Genomic DNA, 15,495 nt, shown 5'->3' with positions numbered 1-15,495 from the left:
ACTTACCCAAGTTCTTCACTGCCTTATAATAAGAACTACTTGTTACATAAAAGGTATATGGTATCATAAATCTGTCTGAAGCCTGTTCCCAATTGCCTCAGCTTGGTGTGTGATGGAAGGCAAGAGATACCTTCTGGCACTTACTTGCTCCCCCAGGGTTTTGCAAGACACTCTAACCCAGTGCTGGATGTTATTTCGAGACGTAGGAGGTCCAAATAAAGACAGACCAACACTTTCTGCATCCTCAGCGGTGACATTCCTGAAGAACTTTGAAGGTTCTTGTACCCATGGTCTGGGTCCTCCTTCAAATAACATATCTTTAGAGGAACCCAAAGTCACTAAAGCAACAGTCAGAGGATCAATGGCCTGCAATGAATGAATTAATTACAAATGAATCATTCTATTTACATACAGCTTGGGTGTACTTCCGAAAAGAAACTTCCCTCTTAATGGAAGAGCTACCTTTGTTACTCTCATTAGGCTACCAGTTTTCCCACACTGAGCTTTGTAAGCATGGATACAAAGAACAGTTGTACCAAAATAACCAGCATCACCTACAAGAATTCAGCTGGGTCATATTCAGTGGAACCTGCAGATCCAGGGAAGTTTTACCTACATTCTAATCACAACCTTTTAATGAAGAACTAAAGCAAGAAGACCTTTAATCTACTCTTGTGAGCAGACTTGGATAGTATTCTACTTACGCAGACAGTACTTCAAATGAACAAAATAATGGCAAGTTTTATTTTCACTTGACAGTGCCCTCTCTGGCAGTTCTGTCCATGTAATTACTCTCCTGCACAAGTTTTACTTCAAACCTCTATGACAAATTCTACATTGATGTGTATCACCAGGACAGATGGCGCTGTTTATCATCACAGAAATTAACTTGACAGTTTAATACACCATAACCATTTGCAGCTTGTTTTTCACATCATTACATTACTTAGGTGTTTAGTAAGAAGGAAATAGCAGCTAAAATACAGGATGGTTCAAATCTTTCCCTAGGTGCATTTTGGTAGAAAGAGAGAGAAGAAAAGGGCTGGCATAAATCACTCTATCCTCCCATTTACTCCCTGGTTCTACTTGTAATATAAAGGTAAAAACTATGAGATTTAGTCTCAGGAGTCTGCCTGCCCTTTCACTCCTGCTCATCTTTCTCCCACTTGTTATGTTATACTATTATGGTTTTAAATAGCTCTCCAATGGGAAGATGCTGCCTTCCATTCCTGGGCATCACAAACATTTCATTCTACAGAAAGCAGGGAAAAGATAATTTTATTTTTCTTTCAAAGTGCACTTAATCTCCCCCCCCATGTCACCATGTCCTGGCTCTGTCAAGTACCCCAGAATTATTTCACTTTTTACCTGTCATGCAGTGTTACAACACCTTAAAGGGCTCTGCTAATAAATGTGAATGATACCCTACCTATGAAAAATTCCTAATTAAGAGGACTATGCCTCTCACATTGCTGCCAATAACAGACAGCTTAGAATGTCTTGGCATCTTCAAGTAATTATACTTAGCTATTTAAAATATTTAATAGAAAAGCATATTTAAAAAGCAAAATCATCTTTATAGTCATGAATTTGTATGATTTGCACAAACTTCTGTCCCAGATGTGGAGGAGAAGCTATGGCCAAATGTTTTAGAGTTTAGCTTTGCAAATTCAGTGCTAGGTCTCTGAAGATGAAGCAAATTGTCTCATATTTCCATATGGTCATCCTGTACTCAAGGTTGGTTCTTCCTGCTTTCTTTAGTGAATTGTCCAACAGTGAAATAGCTTTCTCCATTCGTATTTTCACAGCCAATATAGGCAAGCCAACTTTGCCTTCATGCAAAAAAATTAGGTTTATATTATGAAATGAGAAATCATAAACCCGGCCTGCTTCCTTTTGACATTATGGACACAGAATTGTGACTGCCACCTTATCACCTTACTAAGCCAATTGTTAACCAGTTCAAATGGACAGTCAAGAAACAAATTGAGTCTCACATAATTTTTCACTCATCTAGAGTCTGCTAAAAAGCAATTTAGTAATTCAGATATGCTGTGCAGAACAGGATTCACATCCTCACTCAGATGAGGTTGATTCCTACTGCTACCCTACTGCTACCCTGCACGTTTCTTCACATGATGGCAACTGTGACTCTTCTCTTTCATTTTCCACTTCATTTTCCACTTCAGAGGAATCTGTGAGTTTGCTGTCACACAACTTGCTCCTCTACAGCTGGGGCCTGCAGAGTCTATGCAGTCAAATTCTATTGTATATATGTGCCACTGAGAAAGGGTTAAAACACAATTCCTCAAAACAGCCCATAAAATTTTTCCCACCTCAGTTTTTAAACACACTCATTACATAATATCAACTTAACACTTGTCATTTAAAAGCATTTTAAGTGATGGATTGCTTTAGGAACAGTGAAACCAGACTTACTTTTAATGGTAGATAAGCAGCAATGGTGATGCTGGCACTGAGGTGGATGTGACCATGGGTATAGCTGACTGTAAGTGTTGTGTATCCTTGAGTTTCAGCTTTTACTCGGACTCCACTACAGAAATCAGCAGTTGGCTGAAGCCTTCCTGTCAGATGAATTAAAAATACATCAATACATATTTGGAGAGAAATGCCCAAGTATTTTAATGCAAGTCCAAGATGGCTTCTCTCAAGTGTTTCCACCAGAAGTCAGCAGATATCTGTTCTTCAAGTAGAGAGGTAAAAATGCTCACTACTGTCTTTCATCTCAAACCCAACACTTACCAAAGTATCCACATCTTACAAATTTCTTTATTTTCATACTGGCCTAAACAAGACATGAGTTTTCACTGTGGTACAAGCCAATATAACTTCTGTCTCTTACTGAATATTTCCATCTTGCTGCTCTAAAGTGAAACTGGCTTGTAATGAAGCACAAATAAGCCACACTGCTTAGACAAACCTTCTTGCATGGAACAACTTGAACTGTAGGCAACAGGTCATTTTCCCAGCTGAAAGTACTTTTATGAAATTCCTCTGCTCACTTAAAAGGCAGGGGTTTGAGAGGGGTTTTTCTGTTTTCAAAATAAACAGTGCAACTGCACAGTGACATTTCCAATAGCTGCCTCTCAGGCAAACAGATGGCCCAATGCAGATCAGTTTTACTGGCTCAGTAGCACAGGAAAGAGCTTCCATACAAGAGACACTTCGAAAAAATTCATGGTACGTCTGAGTAAGGCACTGAATGCAGCAGACACAGGAACAAGCATGTTGCTCGGTGCCTACTTAGCCCAGCAGCATTAATGGCAATCTTTAAATATCACATGCACACTCCACACTCTTAATAAACCTGACAAGAGGCAGTTCTTAAAGCAATGAGCTGAACAATAACAGAGCTTTGGCAAAATTTAAGCAGCTGTTTGTCTTAGTTCCTTGTGAGCAAGGAATGCACAGTGTCTTTCTAGCACTGAAAGTACTGCTCGACAATTTGGGCAAAGCAGTTATTAATCTTACTGTTCTTGTAGGTCTTCCAACGCTACCTCAAAACACAATATACATGGACTCCTCATGAGAAAACCCATCAGCTCTATTACAGAGGCATGTTAAAAATACTAAACCAGGAGAAAGACACATGGGCAACTACACATTATCCAACAAAATAATTGCCAAAATGCTTTCAGAGTCCCCCAAAATGTCAAAAATATCCAAGGGAAGCTCTGCATAAAAAAGTAAATACACCTTTGAAAGAAAACCACTCTGATTTGCACCTCTGCAGGTAAGCTCCTCTGTGGGAACGCTGCACACAGCAATTGAAACAGGGATTCAAAGGAGGTGTGTGACTTCGTAACATCTTACTTTAACTTTCCAGACAAGGAGGGGGTGAGCTCACCTTGAAGTGGCCTGAACACACCATGGTTTTCTACTTCCACAGCTAAGTCGAAGTGTGAGCAGTCGCTCAGTGCGACTATCTCACCCTTTTCAACATCCGTCAGGCCACTGATCTTCAGGGGCAGCTCCAATATTTGGCCAACATATACTTCAACTTGACAGGGTGTGAACTCCATCCCAGTAGGTTCAGTTATGTACACCTGAAGGAAGAAAGAAGCAGAGGATAGATGTATGAACACAACCCCACAAAAACGTACCAGGGAAAAACATAGATTTCTTCATGCTTTCCTTATTTCAATTATCCCTACTTCTCCCAGCTACTGACCTCCCTGTGATGGCTGGAAACGATCCTGCTCAGATTCAGCATTGCTTTTGTGTTTACCTGCTGCAGGAAGATCTCAGAAAGGGCCAGGAAAAGCTTGCTGCTATTTCACTGCTCTTTTACCACAACAGTCCAAGTTCACGTTAGCTTGGTGATCCTTTTACTGCTACCTCTATAATTCTCTCTTCTGCTTTGTTGAAGTGTGGGCTAAGTTGTGTGGTATCTCAGGAGGCACTGTAATCAACTGGGACAGATCTAGTATCCAACTTGGACTTCCACAGCCTGTTTGGGCTACACCTGAGGGAGTCAGCAAGGTTCCCAGCCCCACCACTCACAGCAGCAGGTCTGCAGAGCTTACTGGAACTCATGATTTGAATTTCACAGAATCCTGGTTTCAGTTGGAAAGAATCTTAGAGCTCATCCAGTTCCAGCCCCTGCCACGGCCAGGGACATCTTCCACTAGAGCATTTCCTCAATGGCTTTTCTTTTTTTCCTTACTCTTTCTTACATTTCTGTTGCAAAACATGGGTAAAGGTGCCCAGGGCTCCATATTCCCCCACAGTAATATGGCAGAAATCTAAAATAAGTGAACAAGTATCTACTGCCTCATCTAACAGCCTTCTGCCTGAACAAATAACCTTTATGTGAGACACACCACTGAAACCAAAAGGATTACTTCCAGAAATAAGACCAGGAGAAACAGATCTTCCATGCTGATATAGCTGATATATTGGACAAGCCTTCAATATATCATTTGTATTCCAATTTGCTGCTTTTTCCACTAATAATAAAGAATCCACCACAGCCTAACTGCCTGTTTCGTAACAATCACGATCAAAGCTTTTCATTTGCAGTATCTTAACTTCCTAACCATCTGCAAATAGCTTCAGGATAGACTACTGAACCATATGGTACAGAGATAAATCTGTAATCCTTGTGCAACATAGTTAACTATTCCAAAGACTTGCTCACTGAGGTCACTAAATGGAACTCTGAAGAGTTATTCGACAAAGAATGTAATTCCTAACATGAGCACAAAGGCATTAAAAAATAACCTATTCAGATTGTGCAATACACTGCTCTGAAAGCTCACATGGAGAGAAGCCTTTTTTCTGTCTTCAGGCTTTGACTTCTGTTTGAGGATAAGAAGTTTTCACTGAAAAATCTTCATTCCTGGTAGCTGGCAACTGTCAGACTGATAAAAAGCAGCATCCTGGGCTGTCCAGAGAATAATTCCAGAGCAAGCCTGTGAACTAAATTCCACATAAGCTTTAATTTGTCTCATTATTTTAAGCATTTGTTATTTTAAGCATGCAGTTTAGTACCCCTCAAATCCAGTTGGTAGAACTGACAAACAATCTGAGCACAAAACCTAAGCTAATTTTCCCCTCAAAAGCCCCAACATTAGTAGATGCAGCTGTTTCAAGTAAAATTTGGTTAGAAATATCCTTCCCAAAACATAATTACTTAAAAATCAAGGAGAGACTTGCTTTCATCGCACTCTCTTCATTAGGGGACAGACCTGGCAGTCTTGACCAAACAAATTTTTCAACACTCTTGTCAAAAGGGACTTTGGTGCAACAGCAGTGCTGCACATGGGAATGCTTGCAGATGAGAAGGTATTTTGTATAGCAGAACTGTTGTGGTTTAAACCCAAGAGAATACTGAAGTGTGCATGTTTGATGCAACCTGCTTGTTTCCCACCAGCTGCTAAATTTCAGGCACATATCCTGGAGGGAAGGTGAACTGCCCAGCACTTGCAAGACACGCTTCCTAAATCAACTTCCCTGTCCCCTCAGAAACAATGAGCATCACCTTTCTAAAGCCTCAGTCAGAGGGAGGTTGTTTGCCAGCCCCAACAGCATCCGCTTAGCATAAACACACCAATTTCATTTATGACGATGCCGTTAGACACTCACAGCTGCTGGCTCCCAGGTGAGTCACACTTGCTCAGGACACCATCGCTTGGTTTTGCTGAGGTTAGGAGTGAGCTTCCTCTCACTGTGAGGGTGCTGAGGCTCTGGCACAGGGTGCCCAGAGAAGCTGTGGCTGCCCCATCCCTGGCAGTGCTCAAAGCCAGGTTGGTTCAAGCCCCATCCAACCTGCTCTAGTTGTGGCAGGGGTTGGAACTGGATGAGCTTTAAGGGCTTTTCCAATCCAAACCATTCTGGGATTCTGTAATTCTCTGTCAGGTTTCCATTCCAACAATTAGGTCTTTGCAAAAGGCACAGAGTTAGAGCATAGATTAAAATGCCTCAGGTTTGTGAAGGTAGCAGAGTACTGCAACTTCACAGTAGCAAATATACATCACAGGAGTACTTCTTTTTAGTTTCTGTTCTATAACATTAGAGGTCTGGCAGTTCTTAACAGCTTGACAGAGCTGTCAGTAAGCACTGACACAGTTTCATTAAGGAAAAATACTTGTGTTCAAAGGACACAAAGAGGTATTTCCAAATCAGTAAGATTCTAGAGAAAACTATGTAAGAGCATAGATTTAGTGTCTTAATCAGTGCAGATTCTTCACCTGCCTTTGCACATGCTTCCTTGTGTGGCCATTACATACACTGTTCCTGTATTTTCTTCATTCCATACCACACACTGATCACCCTGACCAGTCCATAAGAACAGGGTATGACTTACATAGAGACCACAAAATCCCTCGTGGGAGATGTGCTTTCCATTTCCATTTTCTCCTATTTTCCTTAAAACATTGCTTTTTTCTTGTCCAGCTTTGGTAGCTAGAATCATTATGTGGCATTTTCCATTCCAGCCACTTCTCGAGGCAGGAACTCTCTTGCACATCTTGATAGTATCTGTCATCCTTTTATATTGAGGGAAAGCGCCCACCTCTTACAATTCAGACTACACTGTTAGTTTTGACCAGGCCAGTAGTAAATTACTATTTCCTTCTAGCACTCAGTTTTCAACAAGAAAAAAAGACTCATCAAAGAAAGCAGGAAGGGGCAAAACTGGAAGTTAGTGCAGTGCAGAGAGCCGGAATCCCTGAGGCACAACCTCTGAAACTGATGACCAAACCTGCCATAGGCAGAAAAGGAAACCTCTCAGGAACATTCTGGAACGGGGAATGCCTGTGGCACTGTCAGCTTCTTCACTGTTTCCAAAAGCCATGTTCAAGAGCAACCAGGGAAAAGAATTTTACCTTCATTTCTCCACGGTGTATCGAATTCTGAAGATCAGTTGCCTGAATAACACTGACGCCAATATCACTTCCAGTAGTCATTACTCCTTTGGCACTCACTGTAGCAACTGCCTGGTTAGAATAGGTCCAGCTGAAATTTCCACTTCCACCATGAGCCTAGAACACAGAGGGAAATCCTTCAAGTATCTTATGAAGTACATGATTGTCACATTCCTTAGGTGTCAAGACTCTCACATAAACACCAGGGACACACTGAGCAATAATAATGCTGCTACTGAGGAAGTACAAACAAAAGAACACCTCAGAACTTTCAAATAAGCAAGGTGAACTAAGAGATGAGGGGATTATTACCCTTCATTCAGTTTAATTTCAGCTTTCTTCATGCACATATCCTCCATGCTCACCAGTGCTGCTAACTCAAATATCTCTCTCCCACCTGCAGAAGTCTGAAGCTCACAACTTCCTGTGATTGATAATGCTCTGAGTCAGCAGAGCATTTCCCACATCAGCACACCAGAGGCCTGGCACGTGGAGTTATTGTACTGCTGGAAACTCCCACTGTTCCCTGTTTCTGACAGCCAAAGTGCTGATTTGGGGGCTCAGAGCTGCTGACACTCTGTTCCTACTCACCTCTTTCAATGGGGACTGTTAAGGGCCCTAAAGGGAGAAAAAAGAAGGTGGGAGGCAGGGGAAGGAATGAGGCAAGAGGAGGGAAGAAAAAGAAGTCATTCTCTTCTTGGCTTTGCATCTTTTTGTTGAAAATCAGCATCTCTACTTACAGGTGTTCAAAGACCATCCTGCTCCAGCAATGATCAGCCATGGAATGAGAAACAGGCATTTACAGAAATTGCCAACTCTTGCTGTAAGCACTGCAAGGGTCTGCAACACAGACAGGCTACACTTCCACATCAGATTGGCAAGGAAGGACTCAGTAACTGCCAAACTTAGGAGCTCAGAATTATTATACAGATTCCCATGACAAAACCCCAAAACAACAAGAAAGCAAGCCCCATCCTCTCCCTATAGCTCCCAGCACCTGAAGAGCTGTTTCATGATTACAAGACCTTAAGTGAGTGTAATTATTCTACAAAAGGGTAAAAACTAGTTACTTGTTCTTAAGGTCCACATTAATAGAGACAAATTATAATACCCACTGTATGAGCATCCAGCAGTCAGGTTGGGATAATATCTGTTGCAGATTCACAGTTTATGAAGTGAATGGCAAAAAAACCATTTTGCCCACACAAGCAGAGTACTGTCCTTCTCAATGTGCAATACTAGTGACTGAAGAAACATAATCATTGCAATTCTGCAAAACGCAGAGGTTTTCAACACCATTATTGTGAGCTACAGAAAGTGTCTGTTGAGACAAATACGGTGCAGAGCTGTATACTGAGAATAATGCATTTTTAAAGCAACTTTAAAGAATTAAGGCTTTCACACCCCAAAACAGATTTCAGAGTTCCAACAGAGTAAAACCAGGGTGAACATGGGAACAATTTTATGTTTACATGTATTATTTTAATTTAACTTCCTCAGCATGTGCTCTAACCATTTCATAATTAAACCAAACAAGATGACAAATCTTGTCCAGAAGGACAGTGTGGAGAATAAATCTAAATTATGCAGGAATTCAGCAAATAACTTTTACCTGGGGAGGAGAGGTGGGACATATCAGAAGGACAGTCCTTTCCCTTTCTCCTTCCCATGAGCATGTGCACAGCCTGAGCACAGAACGAGCAGAGGATACAGTGGATAAAGAGGTAATTGTGTGTGACAGAAGGAGATGCATCGGATGAGGTGAGAAATGTTTAAGGAATGTAAAAGTTCAAAATGTTTTGCAAAGATATTTTCAATTAAAACAGGGAAATGAGAAGAGAGCTGCAAATGGAAATATCCAACTGCTAATAATTCTATGGACTCACATCCCGTTGCCACACAAAGCAGAGGCATTCATTACTACATTTTTCTCTCCAGCACTCACTTTGCACTGTGGCAAGAAAGCATAAACCAGATTCTATTCAGTCTAATCATTACACAAAGTATCCAAAGCCTGTTAGCTGAACTCCACAAACTGCTACCAGTGACAGTGATGCCCTCACTGGGAGAAAATAACCTCCACAGAGAATCATAGAATAGTTACAGTTGGAAAGGACCTTAATATCATCCAGTTCCAACCCCCCTGCCATGGGCAGGGACACCTCACACTAAACCATATAACCCAAGGCTCTGTCCAACCTGGCCTTGAACACTGCCAGGGATGGAGCATTCACAAACTCCCTGGGCAACCCATTCCAGTGCCTCCCCAACCTAACAGTTAAGAACTTCTTCCTTATATCCAATCTAAACTTCCCCTCTTTAACTTTGAACCTGTTACCCCTTGTCTTATCACTACAGTCCCTAATGAATAGTCCCTCCCCAGCATTCCTATAGGCCCCCTTCAGGTACTGGAAGGCTGCTATGAGGTCTCCACGCAGCCTTCTCTTCTCCAGGCTGAACAGCCCCAGCTTTCTCAGCCTGTCTTCATATGGGAGGTGCTCCAGTCCCCTGATCATCCTTCATGGCCCTCCTCTGGACTTGTTCTAACAGTTCCATGTCCTTTTTATGTTGAGGACATCAGAACTGCACACAATGCTCCAGGTGAGGTCTCACAAGAGCAGAGCACAGGGGCAGGATCACCTCCTTCGACCTGCTGGTCACGCTCTATTTGATGCAGCCCAGGATATGGTTGCTTTCTGGGCTGCGAGCATACACTGAAGCCGGCTCATGTTCGTTTTGTCATTGACCAATACCCCCAAGTCCTTCTCTGCAGGGCTGCTCTGAATCTCTTCTCTAATCCTTAACTTCTCAAAGATGACACTTCTCTAATGCAGGGAAGGAAGGAAAGCAGGAAGGAAATGTCCTTTAATGCTTTTTTCTTTTCTTTTTTACTTGCAGTAAAAAACATCTTATTACATCTTATTAGCACAAGTATGGACAAACCAACCAAAAAAAAAAAAACAGCTGACAAAGTAAAACCTGAAAGTCATTCTGACACCATCTGGAAGGAGTTACTTTAGCTATAAACAGAATTTGGCTAGATCCAAAAATCTCCTTCAATTTGTTTTCAGAAAAAAAGTCTATTCACCAATTTAAAATAGCCTGACTCAAGAGCTGTCAAGTAGGAGGCACACAGCAGCCTACGAGCAGGAACACCAGTCAGGCTGTGTGCTATTGTAAACAAGCACTAGTGCTGTTGAACCAGCAGAGTTGGAAAATGTTCTCAGCTTCAGTAAACACAAACTAATCCAAATGTTGGGAAAAAAATGCATGTTTTTAATGAAAAACATCACAGTAAAGTAAGAGTCCCGAAGAATTTATTGGTGTAACACGAAGGAATGTTCTCTAGTGAGATATGATATATGCAAGATAAGGTGAGACGGGAAAACACATTTATCTTCCCTTAAAACTTGAGCAGCAGTTAGGATGAAGTACTGAAAATGTGGTTTTGTACTTAGAATTTTTACCAGACTCTGCTGGTGTGGTTGAGTATAGCACGAACTGAATGAAACATCCCACAGAAATTAAAGGTACAGATGAGAGCGCTGAACTCACTGGTGCTACCTCCAAATTTACACTAGAGAATGCAACTTTACCTTTACGAGATTCACTTCACGTTACTTCAGACACCAGGTGTCCCACTGCCTCTTTTTGTATCCTGTTTACTTGAAGACAGACCCAAAACTCAGCACTACATTGTGCTAAAAGGGAGAGGTGAGGACTGTACATGAAAAAAGTGCAAGGTCTGGCTATCACTGTACTGGGATAAGAGTCTGGGCTGTGAAGCACAATGTTCTTTTCTCCAGCCAGACTATACTCCTGAAGCATGCAGAAGGCCTGGCACCATGGCAGCAAAGACATACATAAGAAATGTATGACAAAAGTCTAAAAAAGTTCTGAAGAAGGGCACACTGTATATGAGGCTGTGACCTCTGCCTCCTAACTTTTCATTTAGAAGCATGAGATGTATGCAAGTGAAGGATACTGATATCACAGGAAGAAAGGGAGCTGATCTTTCATCTTGTCATGTGTGTTCTGCATCACTTCACCCTCATACTTCACCCACACTTCCATCCATTCACAGTAAATAGTGGCCTTCAGTTATTGCTAGGAAGTTTTGTACCCAAGATGTTTTTGTAATTCCAAACCACTCTGTGTGTCTGTGTGTTGTGCATGCATGAGGGAGAAAGGAAGTGAATGAAAGACAAGAGGTGAAAGTCAGTGGGGGTTTTATGTTCATTGGTTTCTTGTGTGCTTTTTGCAAAGCAGTCCTGCAATTAACATAAACCACAATTCCTCCAGGAAAACTTTTAGTTATCACTGTGCCTGAAGTACCCAACATCAACTCTGCAGAAGTAGTTACAGGCCTCCCTGTGCCTGCTTGAGGAATACTTTCTGAAGTAGAAACTTCTTCGTCATACCTGTATGGTGTACTGGTAGACTCCCGCTTTGGGCTGCCAAGGAAACGTCAAAATGCTGGGGGAAAGAAGTATGGGAGCATATATTTCAACATCTTGTTGGTTTTTCACTGGAACTGGTAATGTATGAACACCTCCATCCTACAAAAAGCAAGAGCACAGTATTACAAATGACACTAGAGGGCTTATGGGAATTAATGTTTAGTCCTGATATACAGACAAGCTGTTGGAAGTATCTCAGAGAGAAAGGAAAGCAACTATTTAGGGTCACTTATGAACACTTCTACTTGTGAGGAAATAGCTCATGGAAGCTAAGTGTGCTATTGTATTACATGAGTAGTATTTCTATGGAGATACAGGTGCCTGCATTAATTTTAACAGCAAACAGCAATAAGAAATATACTTTTTCCCTATTCCTAGTTTTTGAGACTGTCTCAGGAACTAATTAGGTAACTCCACACCTGCATTTACTCTTTGCTCATTCTGCAATGCAGGAGATGGAGACAAAACTCAGCCTAACAGACCCATTCTTCAGCTCATCCCAAAACACTGGCCTTTACCACTTCGGTGTCATTGTAATGCCATGACCCTCTGGGACAACACACTGTTTCTTACTAGAGCTCTGAAAGGGACACTTCTAACAGCTGCAGCCGCCGTCACTTCATCCAAGAGTACCTCTCTAACACGAGACTGAGCATGGCTTGTCAGATACAAGGATCTACTAAATTCTACTCAAGGAATTGCTAAAGCTATTTCACAGCAAATGTGTTGAAGTGCTAAACTTTTCCCCATTCCAAGCAAAGCCCATCACTTGCACAGTATGTGCCCTGGTTAGCCATACATACAGCAGCCTGCCCAACCAGCACTAAGTCAATGAACATTAATTTGCAGGCTGATACATTTGGCAGATGTTCACTCCAGCATTTAACATCACTTACCAAATGATAGAAAACTTTCCAAATGTAACTGAATGCAGAGCAGAACAGGGTATGACACTGATGATCCTACCACAATAAATTGTAAAATTCACTCAGGGACTGTGAGAGGACCTTTGCACCAGCACAAGGAAACGAGATGTGCCAACATTAGTATCTGCCATGAAAAAACAAATCAGTGCTGTGCACCACTGCTTTCACAGGCATTTGACACATACTCCGTAGCAGAATCCCAGTATCTTTACTTAAGCAAATCCTCTGTTGACTTAATTGGCAGTCTTCCTGAAGTAAGGATTTTAGAATTTGGTTCTGTTTAAACAAAGACAACTTAGACCCATGTAATTCCCAGGTTTCCTTTTACTATGTCACTATTAAGTCACTACTACACAAGTAGATTATTTTTAGGCCTACCAAGTAAAGCAGAGGGATTATTATAAAAACCTACCTGATCCACTACTGATGTCAGTGCAGCACTGAGAACAGTCTGACCCTTCTTTATTGCTTTCACATAATGGTATGATCCATTCAGAGATGACTTCAGCACCTCAAAATATTCTTTGGGCAGCTCTGCATTAATTCTGATACTCTAAAACCAGAACATTCAATAGATATTGCCTGAGGTAACTGACAGTAATGCTGTACAACCAGCCAGAAAGGTATTAGCAACACATCAGTGAGAACAATTGTTTAATAACAGAGTTCAAGGAAACTTATCTGAAGCTGAGTAAGAATTTTTCCCTATGTAAGTTTCAGTTGTTCAATAAGATTATATATTTTAGACATTAACTCCACAGAAAACATTTACTTACTTAAATTATCAGCAACTTGTAATTTAACATGAAAATTACCAATATTTTTACTACTAAATAACCCATATTTTGTAATAGTTAATTTTGGCATTCTTAAAAACAACAAAAAGGGAAGAATGTGCAAAAATACTGCCCCAGTAGCTGGAACTCAGATCTGGATCTCAGGAAGCAAAAAGGGCAAATAAAATCACATTCCCAGAAAGCTGGTATTCCAAAAAGCACTGATGTAATAAAGTTTTTCTGCTTGCAGATTAACTATTTAACTGGGGGGTGAGGGAAGGGAGGGGTTTGTTGATTTTCTTTTTTTAAAGGTCACTATCTATTTGGTGTCTGGTACCAAGAATTCCTCTTATTGAACTACCAAACAGTGAAATGTTTAAAGGTTAATCACCAAAACTCTCCCCATGATCAGTTGAAACAGGCACTTCTTCACGAGTGCTGTTAAGACTACCTTACACCTACCTCGTTCTTTAATAGGAAAGACTACCTCTAGACATGACAATATTCTGTAGGAAGGACTGATGAGATGTAGTACTACTCCCAGCAGTTACACCAGTTTGCAGTTTCCAGTGCAATGCCTGTGTTCCATGTTTGAAGTCACTGTCCAACTTCTTCCATATTTTTTTCTACAGCACTTAAATACCAATGGGCATTTTCACATAGAATCCCAGACTGGTTTGGGTTGGAAAGGCCCTTAAAGCTCATCCAGCTCCAACCCCTGTCACAGGCAGGGACACCTTCCACTAGAGCAGCTTGCTCCAAGCCCCTGTGTCCAACCTGGCCTTCAACACTGCCAGAGATGGGGCAGCCACAGCTTCTCTGGGCACCCTGTGCCAGCGCCTCAGCACCCTCACAGGGAAGAGCTTCTGCCTAAGAGCTCATCTCAGTCTCCCCTGTTCTGGCAGGTTAAAGCCATTTCCCTTGGCCTGTCCCTACAGACTCTTGTCCAAAGCTTCTCTCCAGGTTTCCTGTAGCCCCTTTAGGCACTGGAGCTGCTCTAAGGTCTCCCCTTAAGGAGCTTTCTCTTGTCCAGGCTGCATGAGCCTCAATCCTCCTTCCTAGGAAAATCACAGGAATCATCCAGAGTACTTTATTTAAAAACAACAACAAAACAGTGAGAAAAAAGGAAAAGGCAAGAAACAAGATGCTTTCAAATGTCCTATCTCAGTGTAAATCAGAAACTGCTCAAGTTATTTCAAAGAAAGACAGGATTTAGGAGAAAGACACTCAGAAGTATATCAACATTTCAACTTACATCAGATAAATACACCTTATTGCTTGATTTATCATACACTTCAATTGTAATTTCATAAAGTCTCCCTGTTTCTAGGACCCATCTGTCACATGGTTGAATTGTAAATCCTACAAAACAGGAAATATTGAACAGCACAAGCCATCAGGCTCTTGACATAATGGATATAAGCATTTTGCTTCTGGTGCCCATTGGCACTCTGAAGATGCACATTCATTGTCTTAAGCTGCTGAGCAAAAAGATGAAACAAAAGAAAGTATTTACTACTAAACCTATTTTGCAGTGAGCTACTTTTATAAATAAAGTTACTTTTCTATGAACAATAGTATGAGACTTGGAAGCATGTATACACACACAGAGAAACACCAACAGAAACACAAGGCAAGACGTTATCCAGAGCAATTAGGAAAGCTGCAGCCAGTACGAACCTAAATACCCGGGATCCACAACGTAGACAGTGCTGTTTGGCAGCCTGGAAACCCCCTGCATGCGGATACCTGAAGTCTCAGTAAAGGAACAGAAAAGTTTTGAAAGAAGTCAAGCAAAGACCAGCATGCTCCTGGGGCACATTGTGCATCTTTGGATATTTAAAGCTAATTGTACACTGGAAATAAATGCATAAATAAATAAATAAACACTACCCTGAAAGCCAGTGAGCAGTTCAGAGAGATGCCACTAGAGAATATCTATAAA

The 15,495-nt window shown here is 41.3% G+C and overlaps 1 protein-coding gene across 1 annotated transcript in view; it reads right to left on the bottom strand.

Moving 5' to 3' along the window:
* The window catches only part of NUP210 (nucleoporin 210), a 67,828-nt gene that overhangs the window by 31,688 nt on the left and 20,645 nt on the right, over nucleotides 1-15,495 (bottom strand). Inside the window, exons 8-15 of the mRNA XM_005149366.3 lie at nucleotides 15,231-15,299; nucleotides 14,806-14,912; nucleotides 13,187-13,327; nucleotides 11,810-11,947; nucleotides 7,350-7,505; nucleotides 3,869-4,067; nucleotides 2,440-2,585; nucleotides 145-366 (exon numbers count right to left, since the gene is read on the bottom strand). Of these exons, the coding sequence (XP_005149423.1) occupies nucleotides 145-366; nucleotides 2,440-2,585; nucleotides 3,869-4,067; nucleotides 7,350-7,505; nucleotides 11,810-11,947; nucleotides 13,187-13,327; nucleotides 14,806-14,912; nucleotides 15,231-15,299 (1,178 nt within the window). The remainder of the gene's footprint in view (nucleotides 1-144; nucleotides 367-2,439; nucleotides 2,586-3,868; nucleotides 4,068-7,349; nucleotides 7,506-11,809; nucleotides 11,948-13,186; nucleotides 13,328-14,805; nucleotides 14,913-15,230; nucleotides 15,300-15,495) is intronic.

Source organism: Melopsittacus undulatus, chromosome 9 (genome assembly GCF_012275295.1).
Source record: "Melopsittacus undulatus isolate bMelUnd1 chromosome 9, bMelUnd1.mat.Z, whole genome shotgun sequence".
Classification (NCBI taxonomy): domain Eukaryota; kingdom Metazoa; phylum Chordata; class Aves; order Psittaciformes; family Psittaculidae; genus Melopsittacus; species Melopsittacus undulatus.
This window is presented reverse-complemented; position numbering and strand designations above follow the sequence as displayed.